Source organism: Sciurus carolinensis, chromosome 19 (assembly GCF_902686445.1).
Source record: "Sciurus carolinensis chromosome 19, mSciCar1.2, whole genome shotgun sequence".
In the NCBI taxonomy this organism is placed as follows: domain Eukaryota; kingdom Metazoa; phylum Chordata; class Mammalia; order Rodentia; family Sciuridae; genus Sciurus; species Sciurus carolinensis.
The window spans coordinates 1,173,299-1,189,932 of record NC_062231.1 but is presented as its reverse complement, the minus strand read 5'-3'; the positions used below and the strand labels follow the sequence as shown (position 1 = coordinate 1,189,932).

General features: G+C 34.6%; 1 protein-coding gene across 3 annotated transcripts in view; it reads right to left on the bottom strand.

Annotated features, from left to right (window-relative positions):
* LOC124971027 (zinc finger protein 260-like) overlaps positions 1-16,634 on the bottom strand; it is a 76,572-nt gene that overhangs the window by 14,858 nt on the left and 45,080 nt on the right. Inside the window, exon 2 of one of the 3 annotated variants that reach the window (XM_047534711.1) lies at positions 9,517-9,643. In XM_047534711.1, the coding sequence (XP_047390667.1) occupies positions 9,517-9,643 (127 nt within the window). Of the gene's footprint in view, positions 1-6,184; positions 6,221-9,516; positions 9,644-16,634 lie in introns of those variants that run through there. The other 2 variants (XM_047534712.1, XM_047534713.1) reach the window with 2 other exon arrangements.

Genomic DNA, 16,634 nt, shown 5'->3' with positions numbered 1-16,634 from the left:
GTAAAGGCCATCTATGCTAAGCCCATGGCCAATATCATTCTAAATGGTGAAAAACTGAGCATTCCCCCTAAAAACTGGGACAAGGCAGGGATGCCCTCTTTCACCACTTCTATTCAACATCGTCCTTGAAATTCTAGCCAGAGCAATTAGACAGACCAAAGAAATTAAAGGGATACGAATTGGAAAAGAAGAACTCAAACTATTCCTGTTCGCTGATGACATGATTATATATTTAGAGGAACCTGGAAATTCCACCAGACAACTTTTAGAACTCATAAGTGAATTCAGTAAAGTAGCAGGTTACAAGATCAATGATCATAAATTCAATGCATTTTTATACATAAGTGATGAATCTTCAGAAAGAGAAATTAGGAAAAGTACCCCACTCACAATAGCATCAAAAAAAATAAAATACCTGGGAACCAATCTCACAATAGAGGTGAAAGACCTCTACAATGAGAACTACAGAACACTAAAGAAAGAAATTAAAGAAAACCTTAGAAGATGGAAAGATCTCCCATGTTCTTGGATAGGCAGAATTAATATTGTCAAAATGGCCCTACTACCAAAAGTGCTATACAGATTCAATGCAATTCCAATTAAAATCCCAATGATATACCTTACAGAATAGAGCAAGCAATTATGAAATTCATCTGGAAGAATAAAAAACCCAGAATAGCTAAAGCATCCTCAGTAGCAAGAGCGAAGCAGGGGGTATCACAATACCAGATCTTCAACTCTACTACAAATCAATAGTAACAAAAACAGCATGGTATTGGTACCAAAATAAACACAGACACAAACCCAAATAAATACAATTTTCTCATACTAAACAAAGGGGCCAAAAATATGCAATGGAGAAAAGATAGCCTCTTCAACAAATGGTGCTGGGAAAACTGGAAATCCATATGCAACAGAATGAAACTAAACCCCTATCTCTCACCCTGCACAAAACTCAACTCAAAGTGTATCAAGGTCCTCAGAATCAGACCAGAGACCCTGCATCTTATAGAAGAAAAAGTGGGTCCAAATCTTCAACTTTTTGGCTTAGGATCAGACTTCCTTAACAGGACTCCCATCGCACAAGAAATAAAAGCAAGAATCAACAACTGGGATACATTCAAACTAAAAAGTTTTCTCTCAGCAAAGGAAACTATCAGTAATGTGAAGAGAGAGCCTACAGAATGGAAGAATATTTTTGCCACTCATACTTCAGATAGAGCGCTAATTTCCAGAATCTATAAAAAATTCTACACCGAGAATACAAATAATCCAATCAACAAATGCGCTAAGGAAATGAACAGACACTTCACAGAAGAAGGTGTACAAGTAATCAACAGATATATGAAAACATGTTCAACATCTCTAGTAATAAGAAACTACCCTAAGATTCCATCTCACCCCAATTAGAATGGCAATTATCAAGAACACAAGCAACAATAGATGTTGGCGAGGATGTGGGAAAAAAGGTACTCTCATACATTGCTGGTGGGGTTGCAAATTAGTGCAGCCACTCTGGAAAGCAGTTGGAGATTCCTCAGAAAGCTGGGAATGGAACCACCATTTGACCCAGCTATCCCACTCCTTGGCCTATACCCAAAGGACTTAAAATCAGCATACTACAGAGATACAGCCACATCAAAATTCATTGCTGATCAATTCACCATAGCCAGATTTTGGAACCAAACTAGATGTCCTTCATTTGATGAATGGATAAAGAAACTGTGGCATATATATATAATGGAATACTACTCTGCCATGAAGAATGATAAAATTATGGCATTTGCAGGCAAATGGATGAAATTGGAGATTATCGTGCTAAGTGAGATAAACCAATCTCAAAAAACCAAAGGATGAATGATCTTGCTGACAAGTGGATGATGACATATAATGGGGGGTGGGAGGGGTTAGCATTAGGTTTAGGGTTAGGTTTAGGGTTAGGTTTAAGGAGGGTGGCAAGAATGGAGGAAGAAAGGACTGTATAGAGGGATAAGAGGGGTGGGGAGGTGGGGGTAAGGAAAAAATAACAGAATGAAGCAAACAACATTACCCTATGTAAATTTATGATTACACAAATGGTATGCCTTTACTCCATGTACAGACAGAGAAACAACATGTATCCCATTTGTTTACAATAAAAAAAAAGAATAACTTGATGGATACAAATTTTGGAAGAATTAACAATTTTCACTAAGCAGACCCAAATATTATAATGAGTACAAGAAGCCAAAGTGAAACAGTTTTCTGTACAGTGGCACCACCAACCGAGATACAACAGAGAAATAACACAATCATAGCCATGATAGTTGTGGAATTTTGGGTAAGTTTTGCAAACAGAACTGTAACCAAATTTTCTGGTGTACATTCTAAACACATATGGGCTAACAATTTTGGTCAGGTGTTTTAAACTTTTTATATTCCCTCAAGTCACAAGATGATTAGAAGTCTGGAGGCTCCTTGGGTTTCCTGTTCTTATTGAAGTTCCCTTTTTGAATCAGGGTCCTCTTCATCCACGATCAAATAAAAATTGAGAATCAGATTGTGAAGTCCTTGATGTCCACTCATGATGATTGACAGGACTCACACACCTGGTATGAATCCAGGCAGAATGTGTAGGAATAAGAACAGCAGCATATCCTTTCCCCCATGTAATCAAGGGTACAAGGGGGCAGAAGTCAACTGTTTACAACAGTTATCTTTGGTATTGGAACTATAATAGTTTATCTTTGGTATTGGTACCTTAGGGGGAAAAATGTCTGTCCAAGGCACAGGACCAATGATGTGTATTATCTTCATATTGTACATTAAGAGCATTCATTTTGAACCAGGTAATATTGAAAGAATTTTTAACATGAGTGAGGCTAAGTCCCTATTTTTTTTTTTTTGCTTGTTTTAAAAGACACATTTTAAGCATACAATGTGTACATTCAACTAAGATCTGTCTGGTAGGATTGTGGGGAATTCCATGGGTTGGAATTGTATTCCATTGATTATAAAATGCAGCAAAGGCACTAAAAGTATAATCAGAGGCATTGTCAGTTTTTAAATGATGAGATGTACCCATGTTGCAATGCAGAGCAACAAATGAGAGAGACAGGCTGAGGTCTTTTCTGAATGATGTGCACTGACCCATATAAGGCCTGAGGATGTATCTAAGAAACATGTAAGAAAGAATGAGGTGGAAGGGAGGAAAATGAGTTACATTCATCTGCCAAAGGGCATTAGAATGTAAACCTCAAGGGCTTACAGTTTCCCAAGTAGGCGAACAAAATGGTGTACAATGAGAGCAATTATTAATGATTAAATGGGCCTGTTGAGAGGAAACTGAAAAGATTTTTGTTAAAAAGTGAGCATTTTGATGAAAGAAATTTTGCAATTCCACAGCATGTAAAAAGAGAGAAATAGGAAAATACAGTCTTTTAGATCTGTTACATATAAGGAAAAATCCTGAGGGATTAGTTTAGGGTGAGGCAATCTGTATTGAAGTGAGCCCCATAGGTTGTATAATTTCTCTTAAATCTTGTAATAATTTTTATTTTCCTGATTTCTTTCTTTATGATAAAAATGGGCATATTCCATGGACTGGTAGAAGGTTCACTATGTCCCAACTGTACCTACTCTTGAATAAGGGCCTAGGCAGCTGCCACCTTTTCCTTAAACAATGGCCATTGTTTCACCCAGACAGGAGTGGTGACATTTCACTTTAATGGCAAGGTAGTCAGAACTACAGAGGCCCCTACAAAAAAGGCAATTCAACAAACATTTGTAACATGTGTAAGATGTCTCTACCCCATACAGGACAGGGAACGGCCACAATGTTCTGTTGTATGTGAGTAATAATGTGCTGTGGGTTGGAAAGGGCAGAACGTCACAACCATAGACAGCTTTTAGATACCTCTTCATTATTGTCTATTGTCGGGGTGCCCGGGACCCCTGGCCCTAGGTGTGGCTAAGATGGCGCCTGGCAGTGAGCCAGAGCAGTTAACTTTTGCACAAACAACTGACATTATTTTGAGGAAGTTCCAGGGATTGGTTGAGTTCCCTCGTGGACAGTGCATGATCACTGCATGTCTGCATTTACTGCCTGTATCTGTTCATGCTCTCCCCTCGTGCTCAAATGCTGATTGGTTACAGTAATGTTTATATTGGAGTGTAAGTTCCTCAAAGGGGGAGAACAAAGAAAGAACTGAGAGGAAGGGGGTGCGCGCAATAAAAAGGCTGAAAAGAACCAGGTGTCGTGTCTCTCTGCGGGCGGGGAGTGCGACAGTCTATGCCCCAAACTGGGGTGGCATTTTGTAAGGGCCATGCACAAGATCACATTGAGAGGAGTATAACTGTAACATAAGTACTGGTGTCCAGTAACCATGTGAATAGTTGCTCATTTATACACAAGGTTAACTTTTGTCCATTTTCAGTAATAGGTAAACATGTTCCAATGATGGTAGAACCAAATCCTGCATTTTCTCTTTTATTTTGGGGTTGTTGGGCAGTAATATAAGGAATCACAGTTAACTGAGTGATGGAGGATCTTTTGGAGAGATTTAAGGGCATATGAGACCAAACCAAAATGTATAGTATAACAGTATTATCAGAATAAATTAATCCAGTAATTATAAATGTTCTTTCTTTAATACTGTGGGAGCAGGGCAAAATTAATCCAAAGGTATCTTTGGGTAGAGGTCCTCGAATTTGGGTAGCAATTTTACAAACTTCCCCAGCGAGACATATTTGAGCATCCTTAGTAGTAATCAAATCTATCCCAAAAATCCCTCTAAGTGGCATGAAAGGATTTGTGGATGGAGCTTCTGTTTGAATCAGAACATTTGTGAAGGAGACATATGCATCTGCAGGTGAAAAGTGTTCCCTGTCCTTTTATCCTGGGTTGGGGGAGACCCATAATTAGGTTTCCTGACATGTCTGTTTTTGATCTGTATTGATTAGCCCAATAAAATCCTTTATGACAGATTGACATTTTTGATTGGACCACTTTTGTGTCCCTTTTTTTCTCTTATGAATCTTTTGAAGATGGCTATGTTTTTTACAATTGTAGCAAAGTTTATCATTGGGGATTTTAAAGCAGTGGCCAGTAAAGTCACTTGATGAGCTTCAGTTCCAATATTCTGACATGCCTTTATTAAATCAGAAAGCATGGTAGCCACTTTATGGTAAAGAGATTTCACCACTTCTTTTCAATCTTGGTTGACATTTCTGTAAGTTAATTGTGTGGTCAGAATATTGGCAGACTCCAAATTGTGTATTTGTCTTTTGACAGCTTTAATCAATCAGTTAACAAAATTAATAAAAGGCTCCTCTGAGGCTTGCTGAATTACAACAAAGGACTTGGAAGGATCCTGAGTGTCTGGGATCCTTTCTCCATGTTTTACAACTAAGGTTCTAATTTGGGCAATGGTGGCTGCAGGCAATTGAATTTGTTGTTACAATGTCCCTCTTTGACCCATGCCAAATGAGTCATCATAATAAATACTAACATTTTCCTGAGCATTATCCTAAGCTTGAACATGGGATAAATCAGAGTATTCTTGTAAAAACACTGTATTTTGGGCAGGAGAAGTAACCATCTTAACCAATTCTTTCCAATCACTGGGAACAAAGGCACAACCCATTCCCAGCCCCTGTATCATATTGAGCATAAAATTACTATTAATTCCACTCCCCAACACTATCCTTCTTAATTATTTACATACAGCAAAAAGCAATTGTTCATATTCTGGCTATTTAGCATTATTTAATCTAATGGAACAGTCAATGTATGAGTTTCTCCCTCAGCAGCTGCCTGCCTGAGATATTCAAAAAAATGAGATCAGACTGGGGGAGGAGAAGGAGGAGCAAGAGGAGCAGGAGGGAAATCTTCAGTCATAGAGACTACAAGAGATGTTGGCAGCACTGTCAAGGCTATTTTTGAGATAGCATCATGACACAAATACCAAACTTGTAACTCAGGTATAGGAGCCCACAGTGGCTCATGTGACTTTTTACCTATATTTTCCCAATTTTGGGTCTTAAGGATCCACTTTCCAAATACCATGGACAGGAAGAATCTATTTCAGAGGGCAAAGTTGCAAAATCAGCATCACTTACAGTATGTTTAGCCTTACAAAGCAAATAAGGAAGTTCACTCCAATGATGACATTGAGGGTCAGACAAGGAATTTCCCTTAGCTTACTGGTGGGATCTGTATCCAGTCGATAAAAGATGTATGTCAAAGCCTATTCCAGGTGGCAAGCTACTCCTTCTCCCATCAATACATTCAGAAGGGTTCCTGTTTATGGCATGAGCTGCAAGGGTAAAGGTAAGCAAGTAAAGAGGCAAGCACACAGGATGACATATAGCACAAAATTGTTCCCACATGGGAGAGCCAGTTTTGTTTTATTAGCTAAGCCAGAGTTATATCAGGTTACATTAGTGCAGTTAGATTTACACATGTGTAGATCATATAACTTGTTTGCTTCTCACAGTCCACTAGTATCAAATATTTTTATAAAGGCTAAAGGAGAGAGGGATTGCAGAATGTTCCTAAGTCAGAAAAACAGAGGGCATTAATCACCCAAGGAGTGTGTTCACTTAAAGGCTTATACTCCTCCATACGTTTGCATGGCCTAAACCTCTATAGAAAATAGTTTAAAACATAAAGATATATGAGATAAAACATATTTTAAATTAAAAAAATCTTTGAAAATAGGCAAAGTAGAATATTATATAAAGATAGAAAATACCTTGCCTTCAAATAATTCAATAAGAATATATATATTTTCAACTCACATCATACTTCACAGATATAAAAAGGTAAGTTTAAGAAAAGTAAATACATATATAGAAAGCAATGCTATAATACTAGGAGACAGCAATTCCAACTTACTGTAAAGAAAAAGTCAAACAAAATGGTTATCACAAAACAGAAGATTTCAAATAATTTAAGCCAATTTGACTTATATACTAGATGTCCTCAATAGCAAATGGAATATTAAACTGAATAAACTAACTGGTAAGAAATAAAACAAAGGATTTTAGGTATAAAAATATTTAAATTATTTTGTAAAAATTATAGAATAGAGGTAGAAATTAAAGTAGAAGGGATGCTCAAAAATCCACAAATATTCTTGAACATGGTCTTGTTCCAGAATTCAATATTTTTTTTTACCGGGGATTAAACTCAGGTCATTAAGTCACACCCCAGCCCTATTTTGTATTTTATTTAGAGACAGGGTCTCACTGAGTTGCTTAGTGACTCACTTTTGATGAGGCTGGCTTTGAAGCCATGATTCTCCTGCCTCAGCCTCCTGAGCTACTGGGATTACAGGCATGGGCCACCAAAAGATAAAATTAAAAGACCTTTGTACCTTCAAAGTTATCAAGGGACTCCATGTAAATAACTATCAAACTCACAATGGTATTTTTTGCAAGCAAAAAGAAAAACATAGTCTAGTAATTTTGTGGAATCTCAAAATTGTATGAATATCTCAAAAATATTCAAAATACAAAATTGGGAAAGTATACTTTCATCACTTAAAAACATTAAAAGTCACAATATTCAATATGTAATACATCAAGCTAGAAAGATAGGCATATCTTTCTATTTGAATTCTGAGTGTAATAAGCCCTCACATACACAGCAAATTAAGATATATTTGCATATCAATATTTGTTACAGTATTATTCAACAGAGGTGAAATGAGGAATCAAACCAAATATTTCTTGAAATGAGTGGATGAGGCAATTTGGAATATAGAATCTACAGAATATTCTTCAAGTTAAAAAAGTTATACATTTTTGAAAAATCTATAATCAATATAAATGTACAGTATATTATATTAACTAAAATAAGTCACTATCAAAAACAAAACCATGGCAGAATTCTCATATAAGATACCTAAACAAAACAAAAATAAATAAACAAAAATACACAGAAAGATTTCTGAACAGAAATGAGAATGGCATAAGTGATGGGAGCAGAAATAAACCTTTATTTACACGGGAATTGATTTACTGATTTTTAAGATGTAAACTTTCTACAGGTATGTTACATAACAATTTGAATTAACATTACTGAACACAATATTTGATATGCTAGAGAAAGCAACTTTTGTGGTTTTGATCAGAGTTAAAAATTTAAAACAATACATAATAGATAAAAAGAATTGAAAAAGTGTTTGAAAGCTACTTTAAAAGGCTATGGTTTTAATCCTATAAATAAGAACAAACTCATGAATATGTAGATAAAGGACAGGCATGTAATTCAGCTACTAAGATTTCTGAGGTAGAAAGATTACAATTTCAAGGCCATCCTCAATAACTTAGTGAGAACCTCTCTCCAAATATAAATAGAAGTGGGCTGGGGATGTAGTTTATTATTAGAGCACCCTGGATTCTATCCCCATTACATTAACATATAGAAAATTTACAATACTATGTACACAGGTGGGATGAAAAACCAAACCAGATAAAATAAAAAATCATTTTAAAAGGTGTAATATTTACACAATAAAAACACATATAATTTTGACAATAGAAACAAGGATCATGCATATCTTAATTTCAACTTACATTGTTCTAATTTGTGAAGTAGTGAAAATTGCCATCTAATTATAAAATATAGATTAAATATAAAACAGAATTAAGTGATGTAAGAAAACTTACTCTACAACATGAAACCTACTCCAAAAGAAAAAAATTTAACAAACAAAATTATATATAATGACAGATATATTAATATATTATTTTACTAACCCTTTAACATTACTACAATTTGCAACTGTGACAATAGAGCACCAAGAGAATTCATTGTGAATCTTGACTTTTATTTCACAGAAAGTTCATTACAAGTTTTCACAAAGACTTCTGATAAGGGAATTTTAATGAATAAATACATAAGTAATATTGTAGAAATTGTTTTACGATATTAATTGATTACAATAATTTGACCTAGATTTCTCCAAAAATGTGATCAGATTTCCCAGAGACCCACAAATAATGAAAGATCTTTTATATCATGCTGACATTCTCAAGCAAAGGGGTATTTTGGTGTTTAATTTGAATGAACTGGTACATTACTGGAGAAAAATAGGAGACTCTAAAGAATTAGAAAACATGATAAAAATAGGGCAGTACATGTTCAATGATATGAGAAATAAACCTAAACTTCTGAAAAATCTTTTCTGCTACATAACTTCTCCACCAACATTTTGAAGTCTGGCTTCCTTCTTTACTTTTGGGCCTCTCAACTGTGTCCACTGCTATGTGTAGGCCACAATATTTTACATCACTGAATTACTCTATGCACTAGTTATCTAAAGTGAAGGATATATAACACATCAAGAAAGGGAGAGATTAAAGACTCATAGAATGTCATTACATTTTATCTGTACCAAATATGCCCTTTTTTTCTTGAAAACACAAATATGAAACTCATTTGTACAGAGAAATTCCCAGAAGATATTCTGAAGGGGAAGTAAATTAAGTAATAATTTATTGAGAATTTGGAAGGAAAGTTATGCTTACCCAGGAAGACAAAGTTTCTGTAGTTCTCTAACATCACATCTCTATGTAAATTTTGCTGAGCAGGCTCCAGACATTTCCACTCCTCTTCAGTAAAATCAACAGTCACATCCCTGAATGTCAACAGTTCCTGAAATAATAGTAGGTAAATAAATAGCACATTGACCACATGATCATTCACAGTGTTTGGAATGAGTTAGAAAGACCCTCATGTGGGTGGGGTAAAGGAAAATAACAGAATGAGACAAACTTCATTACCCTGTGTATGATTACACAAATGGTGCTCCTCTACTTTGTGTACAACCAGAGAAACAACAGTTGTACCCAATTTGTGTACAATGAATCAAAATAAATTTTAAAAAAAGACCCTCATGTAGGTGATGACTTTATTAAGACATTTTTAAACACAGAGATACTATTATCTACCTAAATTATAATATAGCTCTCATATTAGAAAGTTATGATGATAAGAATGGGAATTCTCCAATTTTAATTATATAACAATGAATCAGAGATTCATTAAAATGTAAAATCTGATTTAGTAGTTCTGGGATGGAGCTGGGTTTTCTGAATATGTTACAAGCTCTCTAGTGATTTCAATTCCAGTGGCATAAGATAAAATTTTGAAATGCAACAAGATAGAACACAAAAGGAAACATTTACCAGTGAATTTGAGTTCAAATATTTGTGGTATTTCATGTATGCTATTAAAATATCAAATAGTAACAACAATCCTGTTTGGATTTTATTTTTTTTATTTTTGTTCTTTTTAATTCAAACTTATTTTCAAAATATAAAATAAAAATTATAGGGCTGGGGATATAGCTCACTTGGTAGATTGCTTGCCTCACACGCACAAGGCCCTGGGTTCAATCCCCAGCACCTCCAAAAAAAATTATACATATTCATGCAATTAAGTTTTAATATATGTATATGTTATAATATGATATTTATAAGAGTATAATCATACATAGATTTTTCAAAGAACTGTTATTTTTTTAAAAAAATATTGGTTCTAAGTTCTACATGGCAGTGGAATTCATTTTGATAAAATTATACAAGTAAGGGTTATGTCTTATTCTAATTAGGATTCTATTCTTGTGGGTGGGCATGATAATGGAATTCACTAAGATATTTTTATATGTGTACATAGAAAAATTATGCCTGATTTATTGTCTTTTCTAATTCTATCCCACTTCCTCCTTTTGTTCAGTATTGTCTACTTTACTAAACTTCTATTCTTATCCTCCCCCACTTTATGTGGTTTAGTTCTCACATAATGAGCAAAAACACTCCACCTTTGATTTTTGGGGATTGCCTTATTTCACTTGGCATATTATTCTCCAGATCCATCCTTTCCCTGCAAAAGTCGTAAAGTCATTCTTCTTTATGGTGGATTAATATTCCATTGTGTATATGTACCACAATTTCTTTATCAATAGATCTGTTGAAGGGCACCTAGCTTGGTTTCATAACTTAGCTATTGTGAATTGTGCTCCTATAAACATTAATGTGACTGTGTCACTGTAGTATGCTGATTTTAAATCCTTTGGATATATACTGAGGAGCGGGATAATTCGGTTAAATGGTGGTTCCATTCCTTGAGGAATCTCCATACTGCTTTCCAGAGAAGTTGAAACAATCTGCAATCCCACCAACAATGTATGAGCATTTTCTTTTTCCCACATCCTCATGAATATTTTTATTAGTATTCTTGATATTTGCCATTCTGTCTGGAGTGTGATGGAATCTCAGTGTAGTTTTAAATTTTTTTATCTAATATCTAGAGATGTTGAACATTTTATCACATATTTGTTGATCATATTTATTCTTTTGGGAAGGGTCTCTTCAGTTTCTTTTGCCCCTTTGTTAATTTTTTTTTAATTTTTTGTTCTGTTTTTAGATGTTAAGCTTTTTGAATTCTTTGCTTGTCCTAGATATTAACAACATATGCAGGTGGGAAAGATTTTCTCCCACTCTGTAGTTTCTCTCTTCATGCTATTGATTGTTTCTTCTGCTGTGAAGAAAGCAGTTCCTGTGCCAATGTGTTGGAATTCTGGGTCTACCTTTTCTTCTAACAGGTACAGGGCTTCTGGTAAAATTTCTAGGTCTTTGATCTACTGAGAGTTGATTTTTGTGCAGGGTGAGAAATAGGAATTAATTTTTATTCTATTACATGTGGACTTCCATTTTTCCCAGCAACATTTGTTGAAGAGGCTATGTTTTCTCCAGTGTGCATTTTAGCACCTTTGTTTAACATGAGGTAACTGTATTTATGTGGGTTTTTCTGTGTCTTCTATTCTGTTTCATTGGCCTTTTTGCCTACTTTTGTGCCAATACTATGCTATTTTTTTGTTACTATAGCTTTGCAGTATAATCTAAGGTCTGGTATCGTGATGTTTCAGGCTTTCTACTCCTTGCCAAGAATGTCTTTAGCTATTCTGAGCCTCTTATTTTTACTAATAAATTTTCATGACTTCCTCTTTTCAATGAAGACATCATAGAATTTTTTTCTTTCTTTGCAGTGCTGGGGATTGAACTCAGGGCCTTGTGCTTAAAAGGCAAGCATTCTACCAACTGAGCTATCTCCAGCCCCCATCACAGAAATTTTGATGAGGATTTTCTTGAATCTGTAAAGCACTGTTGATAGTGTGGTCATTGTAATTAGGTTGGGTTCTAAATTTTTCATCTTTTGGAGACTACTGTGAATTATATAGTTTTTCTAATTTCTCTTAAAGCTGATTAACCATTGGTGTATAGAAATGCAATCAACTTATAGGTATTAATTTTGTATCCTGCTACTTTTCTAAATTTATTCATGAATTCTAGTAGTTTGTTGGTGGAGGTTTTTGGGACTTCTACATACAGAATTATGTTATTTGCAAAAAGAGATAGTTTGAGCTTTTCTTTTCCTATTTGTATTCCTTTATTTCTTTCTGTTCCTCTGGCTAAAATTTGAAGGAGTATATTGAATAGAAGTGATAAATAGAAGTGATCCTTCTCTTGTTCCTGTTTTTAAAGGGAAAAATTTCAGTTTCTCTGATTAGAATAAAGATGACCTTGGGTTTGTCATATATAGATTTTATAATGGTGAGGTAAATTCATTCTATCCCTAGTTTTTTCAGTGTTCTAAACATGAGCAGATGTTGTAAATTGGCGAATGTCTTTTCTGCATCTATAGAGATAATTATGTGGTTCTTGTCTTTTATTTATGATATGTTAGATTTATTGACTTTTAAATGTTGAACCAACTTTTCATTCCTGTGATAAAACCCAGTTGACCATGGTGAAATATCTATTTAATCTGTTATTATAATTGCATTTTTCTTTTTGGGTACCAGAAATTGAACCCAGGGGCACTTAACCACTGAGACACATACCCAACCACATTTTGTATTTTACTGAAATAGGGTTAACTCAGTTTCTTAGCACCTCACTTTTGCTGAGACTGGCTTTGAACTCACAATCCTCCTGCCTCAGTCTCCCAAGCCACTGGATTACAGGCATGTGCCAATGCACCCAAATTTCTGCCCGTATTTTATTAAGAATTTTTTGCATCTATGTCCATCAAGGATAGTGGTGTGAAAAAATGAATGATAAAATAAAACAAAAACTACTCATATACCTGGAGAATAAATAATATGCTATTGAATGATGCTATGAAAACTGAAGACATCAGAGAAGAAATTTAAAAATTCTTAGAGGTAAATGAGAACAATGACACAACATATCAAAATCTCTGGTACACTCTGAATGCAGTACTAAGAGGAAAATTCATTGCATTGAGCTCAAACATTAAAAATGTAAAAAGTCAACAGCTAAATGACCTAACATTACATCTCAAAGTCCTATAAAAAGAACAGATCAACACCAAAATTAGTAGAAGACAGAAATAATTAAAATCAGAGCTGAAATTAATGAAATTGGAACAAGAGAAACAATTCAAGAATTGAGAAAACTAAAAGTTGGTTTCTTGAAAAAGTAAAAAAAGTTGATAAGCCACAAACCACACTTGTAAGAGGAGAAAACTCAAATTACTAGAATTCATGATGAAAAAGGAAAAATCATGAGACACCATTGAAATACATAACATAATTAGAAGCTACTTTGAAAATATATACTCCAAGAAAAGAGAAAATATCAAAGATATTGGCCAATTTTTAGAGACATATGATCCTCCCAAACTGAATCAGGAAGATGTGCACAATTTAAACACATCAATTTCAAGCACCAAAATAGAAGAAGCTATCAACAGACTGCCAAGAAAGAAAAGTCCAGGACCAGATAAATTTATAGCCAAATTCTACAAGACATTTAAAGAAGAACTAATACCAATACTCCTCAAATATCCCAGGAAATAGAAAAGGAGGGAACCCTTTCAAATTCACTCTATGAGGCTAGTATCACTCTATACCATAACCTAACAAAGACTCATCAAGGAAAGAAAACTTTAGACCATATCCCTGATGAACATAGATGCAAAAATTCTTAACAATGTACTGGCAAATCACAAACAAAAATATATTAAAAAGATAATGCACCATGATCAAGTGGGGTTTATCCCAGGGATGCAAGGTTGGTTCAACATTCAGAAATCAATAAATATAATTCATCACATCAATAGACTTAAAGTTGAGAATCACAAGATTATTTCAATAGATGTTGAGAAATTGTTTGATAAAATACAGCACCACTTCATGCTTAAAACTCTAGAAAAAATAGAAATAGTGGGAACATACCTCATCATTGTAAAGGCTATCTATGCTAAACCCATGGTCAACATCATTCTTTTTTTTTTTTTTTTCTTTTGGGGGGGGAATCAAACCGAAGGCCTTGTGCTTGCTATCTCCCCAGCCCCTCAACATCATTCTTAATGAAGAAAAACTGAAAGCATTCCCTCTAAAAGCTGGAACAAGACAGGGATGCCTTCTTTCACCATTTCTATTCAACTTTGTCCTTGAAACACTAGCCACAGCAATTAGATGGGCCAAAGAAATCAAAGGGATACAAATAGAAAAAGACAAACTTAAGCTGTCACTATTTGTGGATGACATGATTCTATACTTAGAGGATCCAAAAAACTCCACTAGAAAATCTCTAGAACTAATAAATAAATTCAGTATAGTAGCAGGATATAAAATCAATATGCATAAATCTAGTACATTTCTATTCATAAGTAATAAAACCTCTGAAAGAGAAATTAGGAAAACCACTCCATTCACAATAGCCTCAAAAAAATAGAATACTTGGGAATTAATCTAATAAAAGAGGTGAAAAATCTCTACAATGAAAACTACATAACACTAAAGAAAGAAATTGAAGAAAACCTTAGAAGATGGAAAGATCTCCCATGTTCTTGGATAGGCAGAATTAACATTGTCAAAATGGCCATTCTACCAAAGGCTCTATACAGATTCAATGCAATTCCAATTAAAGTCCCAAAGATATTCCTCATAGAAATAGAGAAAGAAATCATGAATTTCAGCTGGAAGAGCAAGAGACCTTGAATAGCCAAAACAATCCTGAGCAGAAATAGTGAAGCAAGAGGTATCACAATACCAGACATTAAACTATATTACAGAGCAATAGTAACAACAACGGCATGGTATGGGCACCAAAATAGACAGCCAGACCAATGGTACAGAAGAGAAGACACAGAGATGAATGCACATAAAGTGACCTCATACTAGACAAAGGAGCCAAAAATATACAATGGAGAAAAGATAGCCTCTTCAACAAATGGTGCTGGAAAAACTGGGAATCCATAGGAAGTAAAATGAAATTAAACTTCTATCTCTCACCCTGCACAAAACTCAACTCAAAATGGACCGAGGACCTAGGAATTAGACCGAAGATCCTGCACCTAATAGAAGACAAAGTAGGCCCAAATCTTCATCATGTTGGCTTAGGATCAGACTTCCTCAAGAAGACTCCCACAGCACAAGAAATCAAAGCAAGAATCAATAAATGTGATAGACTCAAACTAAAGAGCTTTCTCTCAGCAAAGGATATAATTAATAATGTGAAGAGAGAGCCTACAGAATGGGAGAAAATCTTTTCCATATGCACTGCAGATAGAACATTTATCTCCAAAATTTATAAAAAAACTTACAAAACTTTACACCAAATATACAAAGAACCCAATCAATAAATGGGTCAAGGAAGTGGACAGACACTTTACAAAAAAAGACATATAGGTGACTAATAAATATATGAAAAAGTGTTCAACATCTCTATGGAGAAATGCAAATTAAAGCAACTCTATGATTTCATCTTACCACAATTAGAATGGCTATTATCAAGAACACAAACAATGATAGATGTTGGCATGGATGTGGGGAAAAAGGCACACTTTTACATAGCTGGTGGAGTTGAAATTTGGTACAGCAACTCTAGAAAGCAGTGTGGAGAATACTCAGAAAACTTGGAATGGATCCACCTTTTGACCCAGTAATCCCACTCCTCAGTTTATACCCAAAGAACTTAAAATTAGCATACTACAGTAACACAGTCACATCAATGCTTATAGCAGCTCAATTCACAATAGCTAGATTGTGGAACCAACCTAGATGCCCTTCAACAGATGAATGGATAAAGAAACTGTGATATATATACACAATGGAATATTATTCAGCCATAAAAAATAATAACATGTCATTTACAATAAATGGATGGAATTGGAGAATATCATGCTAAGTGAAATAAACCAATCCCAAAAAAACCAAAGGCTGAAAGTTTTCCCTGATAAGTGGAGAATGATATATAATGGGGTTTGGAGGGTGGGGAGTGAGAGAAGAATGGAAGAACTTTGGATTGTGTAGAAGGAAATGAGAAGGGGGTATGAAAGATGGTGAAATGAGACAGACATCATTGCCCAATGTACATATATGATTGCATGAATGGTATGAGTCTACATAGTTTACAACCATGGAGACAAAATGATGTACCCCATTTGTGTATGGTGAATCAAGGTGCAGTCTGTAAAACAATAAAAAATAAATAAATAATCTTAAAAAATAACAACCTTCAACAAGACTATATAAATGAGGAGAAAAAAAGTGTGTGTGTGTATGTGTGTGTGTTCATGTTCTTGAATTAATCAGTACACATTCAAGTAAAAC